We start from the raw sequence: 24,284 nt of genomic DNA, 5'->3' as shown, positions 1-24,284 counted from the left end.
CTGGTGGTCGTTGGGAATGGGAAATAGAACGAATGGAAATGGATCTGGCCCCTGCTCCATAAAACCAGCACTTTCTTGCAATGTTCCTTTGACTTCTTTCCTAATGTTTGGTTTTGTTTTTTTCCACCTAAGTTTGTCCATTTTATAAATGTTTCCTATTCCCTAGCTGGTAGTGTACTCCAGACTTCTGTTCATTACTGAGTCAATAAAAACCCCACATGACCCATTAGAGAGTTTGTTGTTTTTTCACTCTAAAAGTACGTTGCTACGACATGGCCTTCCTTTTGACATAATAGCTCTGCTAGAGTCTGTTACAGGCATTATCCAAAAATAAGATGGATGATGTTGTCTGCCTTAGCTGCTTACTACATATTCTGTATCTTGCTTCCATGAGCTTATCTCCAAGAAGCCATTACAGTGCCTAAGAGAACAGGAGAGCAGGGGACTTTGGGGTATGTGGCAGAGGTGATTTGTAGACCGTGGTCTTAATAGAGAACCTCTTTGCAAAATTTGCTAGAGAGCCAAAAAATTAAATGCCTCATCGCTGCTTCCCGATATATTTAATTGCTTCACTCTACAGTCTGATTTATAGTATTATTGTGGTCACTCCTTTAAGAAAGGTGTTTTTTAAGAGCCAGGCCCTGTGCTAAGGGCATTACAAATAATATCCCGTTTGATCCTCACAACCACCCTGGGAGGTAGATGCTAGAGGATCCTCATTTTATACTTGAGAAACTAAGGCAAACCTGATACCTTGATTACTAGTCACAACAGGGTCTGCCTGCCTCGAGTCTCTCCCCAGTCTAGTCCATTTTCCATTCAGCCACTAAAATGATTTTCCTAAAATATACATCTGATCGTGTCACACACATTCCCTACTCAGTAAATTCCTGTGGCTTCTTGTTATCTCCAAGATCGGATACAAAATGCTCTGTTTGGTGCTGAAAGCCCTTTCATAACATAGCTGCTTCCTACTTTTCCGGTCTTCTTACGTGTGTCCCCCTGATACATACTCTTCAATCCAGTGACACTGGCTTCCTGGGTGTTCTGCAAACAAGACAGTCCATCAAGTCATTTTCCATGACTATTACCTGTCCCTGGAACACTCTCATTCCTCTATGCAGACTACCAACCTCCTTGGCTTTCTTTAAGTCCCAACTGAAATCCCACCTTGTAGCAGAAGTCTTCCCCAACTCTTCTTAATTCTAGTGCTTTCCCTTCATTATTTCCTTTTTATTCTGCCTGTAGCCTGCTTTCTATATATTGGTTTGTATACTGTCTTCCCCATTGGATTGTTCCTTGAAGGCAGCAGCTGTCTTTTGCCTCATTTTGTATCCTCTGTGCTTTGCACAATGCCTGGCACCTAGTAAGTGTGTGGGTGTGTTAATAAACGTTTATTGAATTGAAGTGAAACCGTTTGGCAAGTTGATTTACTTGCCTAAGGACACATAGCTAGTGAGTATCTGGGTCTGGATTTGAACTTGGATCTTCCTGACTATTTCACCACCTATGTGCCTCTAAGACTGTATTCTAATCTTTGGCCTTCCTGTTGTGGTCTATTCATTGGATCTCTGCAAAATAGAGACAAAAAACCTCCTCCTTTCTTTAGATAACTAAGTTCCTAAAATGGTGATAAAATGCATTAACAATAAGATGTTGTTTCATAAATGCTAAAGGGGAATGAAAACCAGGCCTGGGGGAACTTAACACTTCATTTTGTTCTAGAAGTAGATGAAATAGTCTGGTTAATTTGCAGTTGTCCGCACTTCTGGCTTCCCGCCTGGAAGTTAGAAAGCAAATTAGCCAGTTAGATTCAGATTCAGAGCTGTTGAATATCAGGCCTGGGCAAAGGGCCTGTTTTACTAGGACATACATACAAATACTATCTCTCCTGTTTCTTCTCTTCAAGAGGACCCAGAGAAGAGTCCGAATTTCTTTGTTGCTTTTATTACCCAAGAGAGTGAGAGTGTCTGTGTGTCTGTGTGTCTGTGTAAAAAGGTCTTCCTTATTTCAGCCCTGCAACCTCACCAGCTATTTTGGCTGACAAGAGTGTGAGGGAGGTTACTAAAGCAGGTAATCATTTCATTTCGTTGAATAGGGCCATGCTGTCACCATCAACAATGATGCAGCTTCTCCACTGAAATGAATTGGTGGAAACCAGGTTTAGTCACCACGTGTTCTTGGAACTAGAAGTGGTCCGGGAATGAACTAGACCTTCCTCAGGAGTAGCTCCTCCAAGCCTAGGTAGACTCAGTACCAAATGAAGAAATTTAGGTATAAATAGACCAGTATGAGAATTTTTACCACCCAAATACCAGCTGCATTACCAACTGTGAGGAAGGCTACTTGTGTTTGTGAAACTAGTTGTCTTCCTGTTGAGGTCGCTTCTTCCAAGGTGACCTTTCAGATTGGGCCCAGAGTTACTAGGCAGATTGCCTCTTTCCTCAAAGCCCCACTGCACCTCCTACTAGCCATTAGTGGGTCTACTCCAAAATAAATAAATGTGTTGAATTTAGCCTGATTGTGCATTATTTTGTGTCAAAATGATAACAAACATATTCATTGAATCTTTTTTCTACCATTCTCTTTCTAAATGTGTCAATTATACTTTAATACATTTCCCCATACAAGTGCTCAGAACATTCTTAGCACTTGACCATGGCAGCATAAGATTTTTTTAAAAGGGCAGATTTGTTGGCAGTTTTACAGATAATAGTTATTTACCTGCCTTACAACACAGTTAGAGCTGATAAGAGAAACCCTGGGCATGAAAGATGACCAACCAGGAGATACTGTGTAAATGCTCCCCTTCTCCCTCTCATACCACTAGGCTGTGCTGGAGTGCTTTATTTGAGTGAAGGAGTAGTGTAACATCCCTGATGCACAGTATATTTTTTATCTCAAAATCCTCCTTTACTGTTACAACAACCCAGATTATCGTTATAGCATTTATATAGCTTCTACTCTATGCCTTTTACTGAGTGCCAGGCACAGTGTTAAGCACTTTACTGTTATTATCTCATCTGATTTGATGCTCACAACAAGCTTGGGAGGTAGGTGCTGTTATGAGCCCTGTCTTAGGGAGGAGAAAACAGGCTGAGGGAATACAAGTGACCTGACCAGAATCATACAACTCTAGTAAGTATCAGAAACCAGATTTGAAATTCAGATCTTCCTGACTCCAGGTTCAGGGCTCTATCCACTGTGCCTCCTAGCTGCCTGTACTGTGGAATGGTATCTGCTGCCAAATTTGAACTCAGGTCTTCCTTACTCCAGGCCACCAGCTGCCTAAATATAATATATTTGTTGTATTGTATTTTTTTATTTTGTTAAATATTTCCCAATGACATTATAATGTGGGTCAAGCTGGACTCTGTGGCCACTTATGGACCATGGGCTGTACATTTGACACTTCTGGTTTAGTGGAAAGAGAATAGGACTTAGAAGATCCAATGAGTTCAAGTTCCTAGCTTCATCATCTAGTTTTGTGACTGGAAAGTCACTTTAACTCAGTTTCTTCATCAGCAAAAAGGAGGGGGGGAACAATCATATTTTCATCACCTTTCTCACCAGGTTGTTGTGCAAAAAGACTTTTGTAAACTGTAAAGCACTGAGTAAGTTGTTATTACAGGAAGAATTTCATTCAAAAAGACCAACTAGTATACTGACTTTTTTTTTCCTTCTAAACCTCTAATTTCATTAGTGGAACAAATTGCCAATGAAGAATTCCCCTCTCCCGGTGCAAATGAGCAACTCTTTAGCAACTTAACGGCCTAGAGAGTCACTGGTATGTTTTTAAGAGATCAGGCTTGAATCCAGGCTCTCCTTACTCCAAAGCTGTCAGTCCATCTCCAGCACCATATGGCCTCTGAGAGTATTGAGGATGAATTGACAATTTTTTTCATGTCATTTTCTTTCTCCAGGTGAATAAAGTCCTCCGGAATCACAACATCAAGCCTCACTGGATGTTTGCCTTAGACAGCATCATTCGAAAAGCGGTCCAAACAGCCATTACCATTCTCGTTCCAGGTTAGGCACATTTCATTACTCTGAAAATATTTTGTATCTAAGCAGCATCTGTAACTGTAGATCCATTGTTCCCAATGGCTCATTGTTGCGTTGAGGAATGACAGGGGCTGCCTTTGAGTCAGTATCATCCCAGCTAATATTTATTGGGGTTGGGGTAGGAATATGTGCCAAGCACTGTTCTAAGCACTTTACACATATTATCTTATTTGATCTTCTGCAAGATAGGTGGCCTTAGTATTCCCCTTTTATAATTAAGGAAACTGTGGGAAACAGTACTTCATTGATTTGCCCAGGGTCGTACAGGTGGTAGGTGTCCAAGGAGGGATTTGAACTCTGGTCTTCCTGACTCCAGGCCCAATGCTCTATCCACTGTGCCACTTAGTTGCCTCAGTGGTTATTAGTAACATATTGGGCATTATGGCTATGTACAGAATAGATTGGTCCCTGTCCTTCAAAGAACTTTTATAATACAATTAAAATAGGGCATATACAGTAATGATTAATGTTAGTATATATTTAAATACATAAATATTTACACATACAGTGAAATGAATATATGCATCGATATCATCTAGGCAGATGAAGGGTTTTGTTGGGAGTACAAAAGAGGTCTGGAAATTTTAGTCAAGGACATTTCTTATGATGCAAATGAGTATTTGCCCTCTGAAGTGTGGAAGGTAATTAGATGATGTAGAAGGCTCTCTCTGTGTTCTCTTCTCTACATCTTTTCTCATGGACATCTCACTGGCTTCAGTGGGTTTCATTAGTATCTTATGCAAATGACTCCCCTATCTTTGGATTCAATTCTAGTATCCTTCCTAAGCTCTGATCTTAACTACCTGTTGGATATTTCAAACTGCAGGTTCTATAAGCATCTCAGTCATAAACAGAGCTCATTATCATTTCCCCCAAACCCATTCTTCTTCCTAACTTCCCTGATTGTGTCAAGGCACTCAGAGTCACATATGCAGTCACCTTAGACTTTTCACTCTCCTTACTTCCCCTCTCCAGTCATTTGCCAAGGCTTACCATATCTTTCTCCACAGCTGCTCTTGTCTTTATTCACATAGCCACCACCTTAATCTAGGATTTTATCATCTCTTTCCCGGACTATTTTCTCTTAGTTGGTTTTCTTGTTGCCAATCTCTCCCCTCCCCAATCCAACTTCCACGGAACTGTTGAAATGATATTTCTAAAACAGTTCTGACTTTATTGCTTCCCTTTATTCCTGACTTTCTTCCTCCCTTCCTCTTTAAAAAAAAGTATTCATATCTTTTATATTACTTTAATTTCCAAATATATAACTCCACCCCTACACATGCAGTCACACACACACAGCCATCCTTTCTATTGAAGAATAAAAATGAAAGCAGAAGCAATTCAGCAAAACTAACAGAATTTGTCAGAATACACTGTGTTCCATACTCCCAAATCCTTACAAAGAAGGGAGGGAAGCACATCTTTTCATCTCTTTTTTCAGGGCCGAACATTAGCATTTTGTTTATCTAGTGGCTTTGTATTAATGCTAGGAGAAAATGCCAGCTCTTCCGTTTAGCATTTGAAGTCCTGCCTAATAGTGCTCTGGTCCACCTTTCTAGGCTGGCGTATTCTTTGGGCTAGCCAAAGTTTTCTCCTGGCTATTCCTCATGCACAACATTGCATCTTCCATCCCTATGCCTTTATATCTGCCTTCCCTCACTTATAACAGATTGTGTGTCCTCTGTCCAAAAATGAGATCAGCAAGATTTGAAGTCAATGAAATTGAGGTCAACAAAGACTGCCATGCAAGGGGGGTGATTTCTTTCAGCCGCTGCATCTCAAGAATGTCACCTGCCAGGGTATGGAGACGTTGCCACCACATCAGCTGAGAATATCCACACCCATCAAAAACACATCCTCAATATATTGAAATCTGAGTTTTTGTAGAATCAGAACAACTAGATCACAGCACCTAAAATTGGATGGTTTCAAACTATATTACAGCCACTGCTACTCACTGTGTGTTTAATACAGGCATAATGATTGTTGTTGACCGTCCAGAAGGCTAAAATTACAGAAGCAATCAAAGGCATCTCTTTTTTTCTACTCGAGGTCAAGATAAAGATTTGAAAATGATCAGTTATTTGGGGTGAAGGGAAAAGAGGAAGATTGGAGCAAGTCCCACATGTCATTTTCCTGAAGGTGGTAGTGGTGGCTTGGGGTCAGTCAGTTTGCATCTCATACCTTCCTTCTGTCCCACTCCAGTCAGGCTGAACATGGGCAGGATTTTTAAATGTCCAGAATGCTTGAATTAGCTATTTTCTTTACTGAATTCTCAAACAATCCAACTAGGCAGCTAGTAAACAGCTTTGTTCCTACCCTCCCTGTTTCCTCCCCCCTCAGCATTCCCTGGAGCTATGGAGAGAAAATTTCCAAGTTAAACTAATACTTTGCATTTCCAGACTACTGTTTCCCTGTCTTCCATTGTTGGGATTCAGAAACATTTTGGGGTAAAGGTATGATAACCAATACCTCTGATCTCTGTTTCCCAGCACTCACTTCCTCATCCATATACCCACTTCTGCAAAAAAACAAAATTCTAGCTGTTTTATGCCTCACAAGTTTCAAACTAAGAAAAATAAGCACAGAAATATATCCCTGCAAATTATTAAAGAATTCATAGACCCACCTGTTCGTGGCCTCTAGAGCTGGTGCATTCTACAAGTATAAGATGAAATAAAATGATGGATTTTCCAGATCAAAAGGCAGCATTTGTATAACTCAAAAGGCATATTTAGGACTGGCAGAAAGGATAACAATATCGTATTGTTTTTGAAAAGTAGCCTCTTTAAATGTTTTTCTTATGCCCAGAAAGTAAATATGTAGGGGGAAAAAAGGCTGGGCTTAATAAAAAAGAACATTTAATAGCTACTAATAATACTATCTAACATTAAAATAATGCTTTAAAGTTCACAAAGAGCTTTCCATCTGCTGTCTCATTTGATCCTTGCACAACTCTGTGAAGGAGATATTATTATTCTCTCCATTGTATAGATGAGGAAACTGAGGTTGAGAAGTTAAGTGACTTTCCCAGGGTCACACACTTACTAAAAGTTTGAGGTGGGATATGAACCCAGGTCTTCTCGACTACGTTCATTCTTCTGTACCTTAGTCCAAGCAGTCTCATTTGAATTTAAATGAAAATATTAAAAATGTATATATATATATTATGCATAGTGTGTATATATATGTGTTTTATATATATATATACACAAATATATGTGTCTATATATACGTATACATGTATGTATGTGTGTACAATTTTTTAAACTTCACATTGCTCCACTAATTCATGTTCTTTAGAAAGGACACAAAGCATATTCCAGGCAACAGATTGTGTCTGCCTGAGCACCTAGAGGCTCATTAGTGGGATGTCTGTGGCTCATGAATTCTTTGATGGATGCAATCAAGGAAATAAAAAAGGATGACACTTGCTCCTGTGCAGCTTCCTGCTCTTTCTGGAGGAGGGTGGCAGGAAGGGAGGCAAAGATAACTGAGGTCCATACCAGATTCTGTTTTCCTTGGTTATTGTTTCTGTAATCAAGAGATCCTTGTCTAGCAACCATCACATGAAGAGACTACAGAACAAACTGACTCATTGATCTTGACATTCTCTTATGAAATGAAATCAGGAAACAAAGGGAGAAGGTTGCAGCCTGATGGAATGTTGACTCACAGGTTGTCCTTGCACAAGCACAAAAAGAAATGCTTGAGTTCATATTAGCTCGCCCTCCAATGACGAGAAGCACCATTTCTTTGGCCACTTTGTCATCTCGTATTGAACTGCTCCACACGCTGTCACACTCAGTGGCCTCATCATCTCCCAAGGGTTTAATTATAGTCTCTATACAGATGACTCCCAGATCTATATACCTAATCCTAGTCTCTTTCTGATCCCAAATCATGCATCTCCAGCTACCTATTGCATATTTCAAACTAACTGCCCCAAGGCATTTCACACTCAAACCCGAATTCATTATCTTTCCTACAAAATTCACCCAGCTTCCCAAAATTCACCCAGCTTCCCAACATTCCTGCCTCTATCGAGGCTCCTCAGCATCCTTGCAGTAATTTTGAGTTACAGTTTTGATGTTAGCCTTGACTGCACCCTCTCCTTCAATCCCACATAGCCCCAGAATTTCTAAATATTTTTGTTTCTACCTATACAGTGTCTCTGTCCTCTACATAGCCACTACTCTCACCTTGACTATTATGATGATCTTTCTAATTGGTCTTCATGCCTCAAGTCTCTCCCTTCTCCAATCCATCCTACCTGGATCACCCAAAGTGATTCTCCTTAAATATACATCTAACCTCATCACTTCCCTATTCAATGAATTCTGATGTCTCCCGATTGCCTCTAAGATCTCCTCTGTTCTGCTTTTTAAAGTCTCCCAGCTGCTCTTCATGCTTTCAAACCACCAGACTCAAATAAAAGAACTAGTATATGTTGTTGTCAGTGGTTTTTGACTGTGGAGAATAAGAAAGGTACTCTAGGATAGGAGAGAAGGAAGTGCCCCAGTTTTCCAGGAAGAAAAGACAATGGCGTCTGAAAACTGGCTATCAGTAACCTAGTCTTTGACTCCTGGCAAAATTCTGGGTTGTATTGTTAAAAGGATGGTTAGTGGATTCCTAGAAAAGAAAACAGTGAGAGAGAAAGCCAGGAGCATTTTCTTCTGTGCCACACCCCCTTCCCTGGAGATTTAAGGGGCACGTGAACTAGAGTCCACAGAAGGATTTGCACTTTGTATCATTTCAGTAAGTAGTTGCTTAGATGAGATTACTGATCCGTCAAAATACTGCAACTTGAAAGGATAAGGGGGAAAGATTTTCATTCTTCTTTGGTAGAGATTTTTCTCCATCTGCCAGATTTTTCAGTTTAGCTCATATTTTTTTTTTTTACTGCATTTACTATTTACACAGTTTTGTGGGTTGATGAATATTGACTTCGAGAAGACACTTAGAGTTCACAGAGTTTTCTGTTATGATGCCTGATTAAAGAGAAGTGAGTTGACAATACCTTGTTAATGTGTTTGATATTAGATGTATGATTGTCAAAAGAGATTTTTTTTAAAAAAAAGGAGTTAGAAGTGTTTGGATACTTCTACGAGGAACATGATTTTAGAATTTTTTAGAATAACAATATAGTTATTAGACTGTATCTACTATTTACCAGTTTTCTCATCTGGTACACTGCTTCCCAATTTTAATTCCTTTTGCTATCTTTCTTTTTACTGACTTAGGTTTTCTGTATCCATTAACATACTTGTACATGTAATTCCATCAGTTAATTTGAAAGTCTAAAAATGGGAAATTGTGCTATCATCTGCATTTCTGAGTGGCTCCCATTCTTGAAGATTTAATACATTTTCTGATTTTTTTTTTCATCTCTTAACTTCTCTCTTCCAAGTAGCTGTCGCTCTAGTTCACTCTCATCTTGGCAATGACAGAAGGGGAGTGATTTTAGTTCTAAATCTGATGCTAAATTCATTGCATTGACCCAATAGAAGTGGATGAGAAAGAGGAAAATGGAGAAAGAGAGCCAGTGGTTCTCATTCCCCCTGCACCCCATTACTTACAAGTGGCAAGTGGAAAGGCAAGCTTTTGTTGCCCTAATAGAAGCAAAGCACTTGGGGTTTTATGGAAAGGGTGCTCTATAAGGAAACCATTCTGCCTTCATCTGCAAAACTGACTAATGTGGTTAAATACCCCCTGGCAGTCTCTGCTGACTGTTGTGGCTGCTGTTTCAAAACAGGAAGAGGATGTTGGAGTGGAAGCAGTGCCTCTGAGAGGAAGGAGGAGGAGGCTTAGACTGAAAAAAATCTTCTTTCTTGACTTTCTTCTTAAAATAGGAAAGATTATAACTAATTTGGAAAGAATAACATGTGAGCCATATAAACCTAGAAAGTTTGGGTCTACAATGTCAAATAAAAATTCTCTGTCAAGATACAATAAAAAGATCATACAACTAAGACACAAAGAGTTAATCAAATGATCCTAGGAGGTATTTATATGGTACTTTGAACTTTGAAAAGCAGTTTGAAAACTTTAATCTCATTTGAGTCTCACAGTAACTTTGTGAGGTAGGCAGTATGATTATCATTACCATCCCATTTTCATAGATGAAGCAACCGAGGCAAGAGAGGCTGTATCTTGCCTAGGGTCATGCAGGTAATACGTGTGCAAGTCAGAATTTGAGTTCAGTTCTTCTTGATTCCAAATCCACCACTCTTATCAGTATTCCACAGTACCTCTTACTAAATGATACAAACCTCCTCAAGATTTCTTTAGAAAGGGAATAAGATGTTTTCATGAATATCTAAAAATTCAAAGTTGATGAAGGAAACAACAACACAATAAACTTAAGAGCTTAAACACTTCAGTCCTTCTAGAGAAAGCAACCATTCAACGAAGAAGCAAAATTCAAGCATTTTGGAAACAATTCAGTGTTACACTTCAATTCTCAAGCTGTTTCTTAATTGAATATAAGACCATCAACATTGAGGTTATGGTAAGATAGAAAGAGTATCTTTTGTTTTGTTGTGGCTCAGTTGCTTCAGTCGTGTCTGACTCTTTGTGACCTCATTTGGGGTTTTCTTGGCAAAGATGCTGGAGGGGTTTGCCATTTTCTTCTCCAGCTCATTTGACATGTAAGGAAACTGAGGCAGACAGGATGAAATGACTTGCCCAGAGTCATACAGCTAATAAGCTAATGAGGCCAGATTGAACTCTTATATATGGGTCAGCATTAAGACAGAAAAAGATGCTTACCTTTACAGTTTGTAAAGGTATTAGTCAAGTAAAAAGAGAGGTAAAATGGGGATACTTTTTGTTATAAATAGTAGAATCCTGTTTTAACTAGAAGGACTGGAATTTAAGAATAATAATACAAAGGATGAAACTGCAAAAATTGACACTGCATTTTTTAAAACCATAAAACAAAGAAAATAGATACAGGATGAAAATTTTTGTTTCAAAGTAAAATAATAATAAACATTTTTGCATCAGCTGATGCCCCATATCCTTGGTATCTAGCCACAGCACTGATTCTTGCAATCTGTATCAAATTATTCACTGTCCCTCTGAACATAGCCCAACATGAAAAGTGACTGTCTTTTTCACTGAACTGCTAAAATTCATGGTATATTAGTCTCTTCTCCCAAGTAGTATTGGGCAGCTAGGTGGCACAGTGGATCGAATGCTGGACCTGAAGTCAGGTGACCCTGGGCAAGTCCCTCAACTGTTTGCCTTAGTTCCTCATCTATAAAATGAGCTGAAGAAGGAAATGGCAAACCACTCCAGTATCTAACCATGGTTGCCTCAGTTTCCTCATCTGTAAAATGAACTGGAGAAGGAAATGGCAAACCACTCCAGTATCTTTGCCAGGAAAACTCCAAATGGGGTCACAAAGAGTTGAACATGATTGAAACAATTAAACAGCAACAAGAACAACCAATTAATATTATCTGAACTTAAGTAATTAGAAGCATAATGTATAGAAGGAAAATTACCCTGGTTCTATTTATCTGAGGGGTGATGCTTCTTCTGGGGAAATCGTGTTACTTTGATGATGCCATTTTCTTTTCCCCAGACCTGCTGTAGCACCCATGTCTCTCCCATATTTGTTTTGAAGCAACATTGGCACCCTAGCCACGGTACCTAACTGAATTTTCTTACTTATTTTCTTACTTATGATGTGCTTTCTGCTTTTCTCCACCAAGGCAAGATCTTCCCTTTTTTAACCCTATTCAAGAGCCCCTCCTCTAAGAATCTATCATATGAATTCCTGTCTGACTCCAACATTGCAAATTCACTCAACTTAACCCTTCGCACACTACCTTTATGTAATTCTTTGTAGTCATTTTATTTCTGTGGTTCCACATAGCTATATAGTTACTTAGCAATATTGATTGATTTTCATTTGTTTCTATGATTCTGCTTGAATGTTTATCCCTCTATGTTCTTTCCATTTATTCTTATGTCTTTAATATGTAATTATCTAGGCTCCTTCTGTAGATTGTCATCTATTTGAGGGCAAGGACCCTGCTTCTTATTTTAAGCTGGATGATTGACAGAAATAAGAGTCCTCCCCCTCCCCTCTAGATTATAATCTTGCAGGCAGAAGTTATTTTCTCTCATTTCTACTCACTTTACCAACATCAGTTCATAGAAGTTTTCCCAGTTTTCTCTGTCCATTTTGACATTTCTTATTAAACAAAAAATATTACATTACATTTGTTGTTGTCCTATCTACATGTACGTAGGACAGTGGATAGAGTGCCAGGGCTGGAGTCAGAATGACTCCTCTTTCTGAGTTCAAATCTGGCCTCAGACACTTAATAGCTATGTGACCCTTGGCGCGTCACTATTTGCCTCCCTTCCTTATCTGCAAAATGAGCTAGAAAAGAAAATGGCAAACCACTCCAGTATCTTTACCAAGAAAATCCCAAATGGCGACACAAAGAGTTGGACATAACTGAAACAACTGAATAACAACAAACAAAAGTGGAGCAAAAATATTTTATAATTTATTTCATCATTTCCCTAATAGGTGGGTACTCCTTTAATTTACAGCTTGAGTATTCTGTGAAAAGAACTACTATAAATACCTTTAAACATATGGGTATTTCTCTTCTTTCTTTGATCTATTTGTAGCATAAACCTCATGGTGTTTGTTATAGCTTAGTAAATTCTCACAGCTTAGTAAATTTTTGGACATAATCCCAAATTACTTTCCAAAATGGCTAGACCAACTCATAGCTCCACGAAGAGTGAATTAATATGCTTTTTCCTACAGCCCCTCCGGCATTTGTAATTTTCCTCTTTTTTTCATTATTGTCATCTGATAAGTATGAAGTAGAACTTCAGGGTTATGTTAATTTATATTCTCCAGTTATTGGTGATTTAGAGAAGTTTTTCATACAGCTATTGAAAGCTTGAATTTCTTCCTTTAAAAATGGCCTATTCATATTCTTTGATATACTCATGATCTTTTGGGGAATGGCTCCTTATTGCATAAAATGTAATCGTTTCCTTACATATTTTGGAAATGTGACCTTTATCAGATAACCTTGATGCAAAATTGTACATTCTATCTTCGGTGATCCTCTCTTTCACTTGTTTAGTAATGAACTTTTCCCCTCTTCATAGATCTGAAAGTTAATTGCTACTTATTTTTTAATTTGCTTGGGATGTTACTCCTACGTCTAGGTCATAGATCCATTTGGAGCTTATTCTGTCATGTGATGTGAGATGTTGCCCTATACCTAATTTCTGCCAAACTGCTTTCCAATTTTCCTAGCAGACAAATAGTGAATCTTTTCTCCTGTACCTAGGGTCTTTGGGTCTACTGAACAGTTATTCTACTGTGTCTGTATGTTGTTGAGTACCTAATCTTTACCACTGATCAACCTCTCTATTTTTTAACCAGTACCAAATAATTTTAGTAATTGCTACTTTATAGTAGAGTTTGAGATTTAGTACTCATACCTTCCTTCCCACTTTTTTTTGTTATTACCCATGAGAGTACTTTATCTGTACCATGTGAATTTCATCATTATTTTGTCTGACTTAATAAAATAATGCACTGGTAATTTGATTATATGGCACTGAAAAAGTAAATTAATTTAGGTACTATTGTCAGTTTTATTATATTGGCTTCACCTACTCATGCATGAGTAATTAATATTTCTCCAATTATTTATGTTTGTGTTTCTACAAAGAGTGCTTTATAATTGGATTCTAATAGTTTCTAGATATTCCTTCCAGATAGGCTCCCAAATATTTTATATCCTCTCAAACAATTTTGAATGTAATTTCTCTTTCCAGCTATTTCTGCTGAGTTTTATTGTGGATTTATTTTATGTCCTGCAACTTTGCTGAATTTATTGTTTAATTTTGACTCTTAAAGATTTTCTAAATAAATTACCATGTTATTTGTAGAAGTGATCATTTTTGTTTCCTTTTTGCCTGTGCTCATTCCCTCAGTTTCCCTTTTTTGTTTTATTCCTATAGCTAACATTTCTAGATTGTGTTAAATAGCGTTGGTGATAATGGGCATCCTTGCTTCACCCCTGATCCTTTTGGAGAGTCCTCTAATTTTTTTTGATTACATATGATGTTTGTTCTTGATTTTAGATAGATATGATCTATTATATTTTAAAACATTCATTTATTCTTAAACTTTCTAGTGTTTTCACCAGAAATTTGGGTTGGATTTTGCCAAAAGACTTTTTGGCATCTATTGACCTGATCATGTATTTTAAAATTATTTTTATTATTAACATGATTTATTACATTTATAGTTTTCCTTATGTTGAAACCATCCTTTATTCTTGGTAATAATATATACATATATGTTTATGTATTACATATTACAGATGTAATGTATAATCTTAATAGATCACTGTAGCCTATTCTTTTTCAAAATTTCATTTAAAAATTTTGCATTAATATCCTTAGGGGTCAAAGCTGATTTTTTTCCTGCTTTGTCTTTCTCTGATTTAGGTATCAAGACCTTATTTGTGTCATAGAAAAAAATATTGAAAGGTTCTCTCCTTTTCCTGTTATTGCAAATAGTTGATGTAATACCAGAATTCATTGTTCTTTCAATGTCTGATAACATTCACTGGTAAATCCATCTGACTGGTTTTGGAGCTGTTGTTTATTTTGGAATTCATTTAAGGCTTGTTCAGTCTTTTTATACTGGGTTAATTAAATAGTGCATTATTTATTTTGTTCATCTGGGTATTTTATATTTTTCCACAGTGAATTTCCAAAATAGATAATCTTCCTCTTCCCTTCCAATAATGTGCCAACTTCTGAACTGTCTCCTTCCTCTGTATAAATGGCCTAAGAACAAAACATCCCAAGCTTGTAGTTATGTATTAAAGAGCACCAATTAATCTTTTCAACTTTCTACCTTCTCTGTCTACCCTCTCAACCTTGCCAGCTTTTCATCCTCATCCACGTAGATTCTTTTGACCCCTCCTTAGTTTGTCTTTCCCAGCTTCTCTTGTTTTCCTACCCAGCTTAGGCTCCATAGTAAGCCATTCTAAGGACTCTAGCATATGATGATCCTTCATTCCCCCTTAACATTAAACCACACTTCTCTATTCTACATTATGGAAATACTAGTTTTATTTGGAGTTTATTAAGTTCAGAATAAGTTTGTATGTGAACTATAACAGCTTTCACAGGCTGACTAAATGATACCAGTGGCATTCTTCACACCAGTTATAGGGCTACCAAATATGAGTAGAGAAAATTCCAAAAGTGTGCCAACTGATTTCACTAAAAATGAATGCCTCCCTCAACTGGGTGTTCACAAATACTAAGAAATATTTTTATTTTTCTTGAATTTATTCCTTGACTTACTCCCCAGAGCAATTATTGTAGACTTTTAACAGTTTTCTTAACATCCCAACCCTATCCCCATTTCCCTCATTCAAGGCAGGTTATGTTGCCTTGGACTTTACTGAGGTCCCTCAGCCATGGGCTTCTCAACTTCCCTCTTCTCAATCTCAGTATTTCTCTGTATTTTCAGTCTCCTCTCTTCACTTCTGGTTATCTATGAGGGAACAGAGGCAGCTAGGTGGTGCAGTGGTTACAGCACCAGTTCAGGAGACCTGAGTTCCAATCTCACCTCAGACACTTGACACTCACTACCTGTGTGACCTTGGGCAAATCACTTAACCCCAGTTGCTTCATCTGAGTCATCTCCAGTCATCCTGATGAATATCTGGTCACTGGACCCAGATGGCTCTGGAGGAGAAGTGAGGCTGGTGACCTGCACAGCCCTCCCTCACTCAAAACAAAGTCAAGTGCAAGTCATGTCATCATTTCTCTGATGGCATGGTCTTCTTCAGCAATGAAGGATGAACACATCTATGAGGGAGTAATGTTGCTTTTTCTTTTCAAGATTAAATCTATTGACCTGTTGACTTCCCTGTCTTACTTCATCAGTTATTCTCTCTCTCTCTCTCTCTCTCTCTCTCTCTCTCTCTCTCTCTCTCTCTCTCTCTCTCTCTCTCTCCCCCTCCCTCCCCCTTCCTCCTTCCCTCTTCCCCCACCACCCCTCCTAAAAAAAGCCATCCATAGGACCCTTCTATACCCTTATGTTACCCTCCCATATTTCTTCTTCCTTTCACCACCAAACTTTTCAAGAATAGCATGCACTTAATACCACTGCTCCTTAGCTTTTTACCTTCTTCCTCAGCCTCATGAACTGAGGCTTCATACACACACACACACAGACACAGACACACACCACACACACAACACACACACACACCACACACACACACAGACACACACACACATACACACTCACACAGATACACACACACACACACACACACTTTTGAAACTTTCCCCCCTTGTTAAAAATGCTTTATTGAGACTTTTTTTCTGTTGCTGGCATTTCCTAATGACTGCATCTTCCTCCTTATAACAAATAACAGCCAACTAAAACAAAGCAACACACTGAACTTATATGTGAGCCACATTCCACAATCTGCTATAAAATATACACAATAACAGGATTTTTGAAAATGAAATAATGATTAAATAAATGGCATTTTTAAAAGTATTATCATACCTTTTTTACTTTAACAAAAATGAAAGAAAGGTAATTGAACATATGTCATTATTTTTAAAAATCTTGGCTTAACATTGTATGATATAGGGGGTAAAAGGGCAGGTTCTGAGTTGAGTTTAATACATGCTCTTAATGGCTGGGATGGATGGAAAAGATATGTTATAAGGATAAATAGATCCAAATGGATGAATGGGTTGAGGTCAGCACTTACTTAGTCATGGTCCTCAGTTTTCAACCTACTCCATCCTACACTGCAAAGGGCTGTATTGAAATTCAGCTGGCAAATTTTCATTTTCTGTGAGGTCAGTGAATTGTTTTACAAACTAATCAAAAAATATGCATATTTGTATTTTAACAAATTGTTCAAAATCTGTGGATACTCTTTGGAAGCTTTAAACAGAAAACTGGGATGGGTAAGATATGAGAATTTTGGTAGGTGTATCACATTTTCATAATTTCTGGCAACAAAATGATACGAGTGGAAACATTCCCAGAACCCCTTGTCCAAGATGTTCTCTCCACGGTATGAGTAGTTTCCTTTGAAAAGCAGTTACTTTTCTCACTCATTGTTAGAAAGTTACCCTTTACCTTGAAGAGATGGACTGTATGTTTTATTTTTTTAAAATATCTTCTAGGTAACATACTACTGTCAACATTTTGTTATAGAAAACGTCAACAGACTTAGAACACTAGTCTTCTTTTGTAAAAGAAAAATGAATATGTAACTCATCTTGAAGCTCAACCATTCTTTTTTTTAAATTAATTTATTTGTTTTCAGTTTTCAACAATCACTTCCCTGAGTCTTAAATTTTCTCCCCCTCTCTCCCTGCTCCATCCCCGAGACAGCATGCAATCTTATATTCTTATTAATATTTAGTTATAATATATTTAGTTATAATAATTATTTAGTTATGTTGCATAGAAGAATTAAAGTCAATGGGAGAAACCGTGAGAAAAAACAAAACATAACATAAGAGAAAACAGTCTGCTTCGTTCTGTGATCCAGTTCCGTAGTTCTTTCTCTGGATGTGGATGGCATTTTGCTTCAAGAGTTCTTTGGGAATGTTTTAGGTCTTTGTATTGTTGTGAAGGGCTAAGTCTGTCAGAAACAGTCATCTCACACTGTGGTTGTTACTGTGTACAGTGTTCTTCTGGTTCTGCTCATTTTACTCAGCATCAGTTCACATAAGTCCTTCCAGGCCTCTCTGAAGTCCACCTGTTCATCATTTCTTATAGCACAATAGTATTCCATTACATTCATATGACACAACTTGTTCAGCCATTCCCCAGTTGATGGACATCCCCTTGATTTCCAGTTCTCTCCATTTGATAAATGGTCAAAGGATATGAACAGGGAGTTTTCAGAGGAAGAAATTAAAACTGCCTATAGTCATATGAAAAAATGCTCTAAATAACTATTGATTGGAGAGATGCAAATCAAAACAACTCTGAGGTACCACATCACACCTGTCAGATTGGCTAACATGGCAAAACAGGAAGATGATAAATGTTGAAGATGTGGGAGAGTTGGAACACTAATTCATCATTGGTGGAGTTGTGAGCTGATCCAACCATTCTGGAGAGTAATTTGGAACTATGCCCAAAGGGCTACAAAAATATGCATATCCTTTGACCCAGCAATACCACTTCTAGGACTGTATCCCAAAGAGATCATAAAAATGGGAAAGGGTCACACATGTACAAAAATATTTATAGCAGCTCTCTTTGTGGAGGTCAACCATTCTTTTCAGCAGTGGCACAAGATAGCCAGGGAACCTCTGAGTTGTCCAAGAGATTTTCATGATCACCACCCATCAGATATTCTGTCTGATCTGATTAGATCATAGCTTTTATTTTATCATGTGGCTAATAAAGAACTAGTCACAGAATGGGAAAGGTGTCAGCTCTGTCTTTTTCCTGTTGTTCCTCTGTGTTTACATGTTTAATATTGTATTTAATCTCTTTCTCCTCCTCCTCCTTTTTCTTCTTTTTTCCTAAAACACTCACCCATCCTATGAGGGTTAGTGTAGTTACAACCAAATAATTTTCACAATTCTGCTTAACTGGGTACAGATAAGTTGCAATACATTGCATTGTGCTCACAACACATGAGTGAGGGTATCAGTGTCAACCCCTCCAAAGTGGAACTCTCACTTCGGGCTACTTCATGTATCATATGTATCTCTCTGACACACAGATTATAGAAGGGTGTTGGTATCAATAAATATACTAAGTATTAGCAAATCATAATTCATTTCTATTTTTAGGCAAAAAAAAATGAAGCAGCATGATACAGTAGATATCAAAATGACCTTGGAGTCAGGAGGAACTCTGGATTCAAATCCTTCCTCAGACAGTTACTAGTTCCGTGACCTTGGGCAAATCATTTCACTTAATCTTTGTCTCAGTTTCTTCGTCTGCAAAATGAAGGGTTATATTCAAAGACCTCTGAGGCCCCCTTCTAGTTTGAAATCTGAAGGTAGATGATGCAGCGTGATCTAATCTAGCCTCAGACGTTTACTAGCTGTGTGTTAAGTAACTAGTTGTCACTTAATTGTTTGCCTCAGTTTCCTCCTCTGTAAAATGAGCTAGACAACAACCACAGTGTGCGAGGAATTTTTGTGGTAGACTTAGTACTTCATTGCAATACAAGGACTTAAAAAATTCCCAATGGACTCTTGAGGCCAAATGACTTCCACATCCAGAGAAAGAACTATGGAAATGGATCACAGAATGAAGCAGATCATTTTCTTTTGTATTATGTTTTGTCTTGTTTTGTTTTATGGTTTCTCCCATTCATTTTAATTCTTCTATGCAACATGACTAAGGAGAAAACATATTTAATAGGAATGTATGTGTAGAACCCATATAAGATTGTACACTGTTTCAGGAAGGGAGTGGGAAAAGAGGGGGAAGAAAATCTAAGATATATTGAAGTGATTGTAGAACACTGAAAACAAATAAAATAATTTAATTAAAAAAATAAAAAAGTAAAAAATAAAATTTCTATTAACGCTTGCCTAAAAAAATATGAGCTAGTAAAGGAAATGGCAAACCACTATAGTATCCTTGCCAAGAAAACCCCAAAAGGGGTGATAAAGGGTCAGACGCAACTGAAACAACTCAACAACGTTTCTAACATTTTCTACCTCTCCCTCAGGGTACCATCTTACATACCCCCTAAGATGTGTATACCCCACTTTGGAGATCACTAGCCTAAACTATTTATTTTATTCATCACAGCATTACCAGATTATTCTTCCTAAAACCTGGACCCTCCTGGGACACTCTCCAGCTCTAAAGCCTTTATTGTTTCCCCTTTGTTTATAGGATAAAGTACAAATGCCTTAACAAGGCAGCTAAATCTTTAACAAATGGACCCTAAAACTACCCTTTCAATCTTACCGCTCACTGTTACCTTCTGCCATTACTTTATCCCAATCCCTGTGGACTATTCACCATGTCCTTACTGTATCCTTTTTCACCTTTGCTCACAGCATTCATTCCTACTTCTGAAATGCCTTCTCCTTTCCATAGCTCTGTCATCACTTCTCAACATCCTACCCATTGTTGAAGGAAGGCCCCACTCACTGCTACCTCTTCTACAAAGCTTTCCCTATTCCCAAAACTGGAATTCCTCTTTTTTTTTTATGTCAGCCCATATACTTTGGATTGGGGTTATTTGTGGTTTATATCTTATCTTTACTGCTATACTCCAAGTTCCTAAAGGGCAGAGACCATGTCTTCATCTGCACACTTCTCAATAGTGTCTAGCTTAGTGCTTTGCTTATAGAGAGGGTTCGGATCATTGCTTAATGAAAGATTCTCTATGAAATAACAATTCACCACATTTGCTGTGTGACTTTAGGGGTTAGTTTAGTCACTAATGAGGGTTACTTTAGTTACAACCAGGTAATTTGCATGAGTCTATTTAAATGAGTCCATTTAAATATATTGTAAACTCATTTCCATATTTAAGGAGACACTACTTGCTTTGCAGATATCACATTTTAAAATGGACACTGAGGCTCTGCTTCCTCCCTTCTCTTCCTTTCCCTTCCCCAAATGCCACCACCATTGGGATGAGAACCCCTACCTCTGAATTCCTTCAGGCACCATAACTTGCTATCTTGGACTCCCCTCCTTTATCATTTCCTTCATTGGATCCTTCCCACTCCCAACCAAACCATAATAGCCAATACTGCTACATTCTGTCTCATTCAGCCACAACTTCTACATCACACTTCCTTCCCCCACCTCACTTCCCATAGTGTCTAGAACATTAAGTACTCTCTCCTGTTTTTTTTTGGAGGGGGCGATCAGAGTGTGGAGTTAGTGGGAGTACGATGTGGACAGGATAGAAGGCTATGTTTCCACTGATATGGTAGGAGGAAAGATGTGTTCCTGGTCCTCCCTGGACTTTAGATTATAGTTTCCCAAAGAGAATAGTATTATAAATAATTACACTTTCCAGAACTGTTATTATTAATGATATTAATCTCCTTGCTTCCAGTCTCCCCACTTTAATCCATTTTCCACATGGCTGCCAGGTTCATATTCCTGAAAGCCAGATGTGACCCCATCTCTCCCCCACTCGAAAATCCTTCAATAACCTCCTTTTGGCTCCTGTGTAAAACAAAAACATCTTTGCTTGGCATTTAAAGCCTTCCATAACTGGGCTTCCACCTTAGCTTTCCAGTCTTATTTCATAGTTCTTTTCACACATTCAGCCTTACAGCCAAACCAAGCTGTTCCCTGAAGTCTTGCCAAGAATACTCTTCTCTCCTTAGCATCACCTCCAAGAAAGAACCCCTCTTTTCCTTCAGTGTACAGCTCAGGTGTCTCTTCCTATAAAATGCCTTTCTCAGTTCTCCCAGTTATTATTTTTTCTCTCTTTAAATTACCTGATATTTACTCTTCTGTCTACATATGTTATTCATCCTACTCCCCCTACCCCCAAGGAAAATGTTACTTCCTTGAAAGCAGGAATTGACCCATTTTTACTTGGTATTCCCAGTGCCTAATATGGCACTTTATTCAACAAACTTAAGTATTTGTTGCATTGAATTGTTTATATCATGCATTTATTATCTCATTTGATCTTCACAGAAACCCTGTGATATAGCTAGAGAAGATATAGTCCCATTTCATAGATGAGGAAACAGTTTCAAAGAAACTAAGTCAATTTTGCCCAAGGTCACATAACTAGTAACTGGTGGAGGAAGGCCTAGAATCAAGGCTTCTAGTGAATTGTTCTTCTGAATACATCATATTTGCTGTTAAGTGGACTTTTGTGAGCTGACTTAGAAACCTAAGTGGTATTGATAACATTTTTTTTATGGGTATGCGTTCCAAGTTCCACACAACCAACTCTGTCACTAACTAGCTGTGTGGTACTTTCACCCTCTCTAGGCCTCTTTTTCCTTATTTGTAAAATGATCATGTAATTATTTTTTAATGATATTTTATTCCCCGCCCCCATTAAATATAAAAATAATTTTTAGTATTCACTGGGTCTTTTTTAAGTTTTGAGTTCCAGATTCTCTCTCTTCCTCCTTCCCTTCCCTTCCCCCTTCCTAAGATGGTAAGCAATCTGATACAGGTTATATATGGCAATCACATAAAACATTTCCATATTAGGCCCATGTAATTCTTGATGTCTCTTCCACTTCGGAACTTCTTTGTCTCTGTGACTTTGTAGTACAGAAACAAAGTGAATGCCAGTCACATTATATAAGAATGTCAGGGTCACATGCTATATTTTGGTTAATGCTATTGTTAATGTTCTCTCTCCTAGAACTGAGGCCACATTTTAGTCTTGCATCTGAAAGTGATACAGCTGATCAGGATGACCTGGATGTTGACGATGACCATGATGAACAGCCTCCCACTCAAACAAATCGAAGACCTCAGGCAGTCATTGAAGATGCTGTGGCCACCTCTGGGGTGAGCACACTCAGTTCCACAGTATCTCATGATTCCCAGGGTGCTCACAGGTCTCTGAATGTCCAGCTTGGGAGAATGAAAATAGAGACAAATAGGTAAGTCTTCATTTTGTGAATCTCTTTTCTAAAAAATTAGTTTTATTGTTTCTGTTAAAAATTTTTTTACATCTCTCTCCTCCTTCCTCCTATAATTCAAAGAATTTAACCCTCCCTATAAGAATGAAAAAGTTAAAATTGATTCATTGTTCCTATTTGATAACATATGCAACATTTTATCCTACTAGTTCTCTGCCTCTTTGCTGAGGGAAGGGGGGAGATAGGTTTCATTATCTGTTCTCTGGGATCATTCTTGGTTTTTCACTTACCAGTTGACTGCCTTTTAGTGACATTATATTTACATTGGTATTGCTGTAATAATTAGGAATATCGTTTTTGTTCTCCTTATTTCACCATGCATGTTTTCCCATGTTTCTCAGAATTCATTGTATTGGTAATGTTTTGCTGCCCAATAACAGTCTGTAATATTCATATATCAGTTTTCAGCCATTCCCCAATCTATGAGAACCTGCTTTGTTTCTGGGTTTTTGCTAGCACAAAAAGTTGCCACTTTGAATACTGGAGTATATATTAGGATTTTCTTTCTGTTTTGACCACCTCAGGATATAGGCCCAATAGTGGCGTCACTGGATCAAAGGATATGAATCATTTAGTCACTTTTCTTGAACAATTTCAAATTGTTTTCTAGAATGGGTATGCCCAGTTCACAGGAATGCCTACTATATATTAGTGTGCCCATCTTCCCACAGCCTCTCCAATATTGATTTTTCTTGGGTGTTTCTTGATTTTATAAAATCAATTCTCTTTTTATCCTCTCTACTTTGATAGACATTGAAAATCCAAATATAATTCAGTTCTGTATTTTTTCATTTTAACATGATTTCCAACCTATTCTTTACAAAATAGCATCAATGCATACATGATTTCATCAGTTTACGCCTCGTTTCCCCCACAGAAATCACAAATCCTCTGTGCCTTCTTGCCCTATGTCATTTTTGTTCATATTTCCCACACAGATTCTCTAAGGCAGATCAATCCAATGGCAGAAGAGACCCTCTGTTTGTACTTTGGCTATCATTGGGATAGCTGTATATGAAACAAAATGTTTTAACTGAGCTAGTTTGGTTGAAAACCACTTATTGTTCCCATCAACGTAGATGTCAATTCATTCTTTGGATCTTCATCTCTAGGATTTCTAGAGCAACTCAGATGTAACATCTCATAGACTGCCGATGAAACAGACTCCAGAGCATCATATTCCTTCTGACAGATAGTTAAACAAAGAACAGAAAGTATACATTCTTAAAAATCCATGGATAGAAATATAGAGTCCTTTCCAGGAGGAAAAAAAAGACAAAGTTAATGCTGCTAAAGCATTTGCTTTTGCTCTAATAAAAGGATGAACATTAGCAAATAGTTACTAAGTCAGTTTCATTTGACCAAAAATACCAAATGTATTAAACTTAATTTGTCTTCATGAGACCTTGGTAGCACAGAGAATACATAATATGTGTGACTTAAACTGACTTAATATTTCCTCTTTTCCCCCTGCCTTTGGTATAGCACACGATCTAAATCTTTATAATTTATGCTTCCTGTAATAACAAATAACAAAT

The 24,284-nt window shown here is 37.8% G+C and overlaps 1 protein-coding gene across 1 annotated transcript in view; it reads left to right on the top strand.

Moving 5' to 3' along the window:
• MAP3K5 (mitogen-activated protein kinase kinase kinase 5) overlaps window positions 1-24,284 on the top strand; it is a 452,961-nt gene that overhangs the window by 252,294 nt on the left and 176,383 nt on the right. Inside the window, exons 25-26 of the mRNA XM_072637677.1 lie at window positions 3,924-4,029; window positions 22,464-22,707. Of these exons, the coding sequence (XP_072493778.1) occupies window positions 3,924-4,029; window positions 22,464-22,707 (350 nt within the window). The remainder of the gene's footprint in view (window positions 1-3,923; window positions 4,030-22,463; window positions 22,708-24,284) is intronic.

Source organism: Notamacropus eugenii, chromosome 2 (assembly GCF_028372415.1).
Source record: "Notamacropus eugenii isolate mMacEug1 chromosome 2, mMacEug1.pri_v2, whole genome shotgun sequence".
Classification (NCBI taxonomy): Eukaryota; Metazoa; Chordata; class Mammalia; order Diprotodontia; family Macropodidae; genus Notamacropus; species Notamacropus eugenii.
The sequence above is the reverse complement of the archived record's forward strand: the minus strand, read 5'-3'. Positions and strand labels throughout refer to the sequence as shown.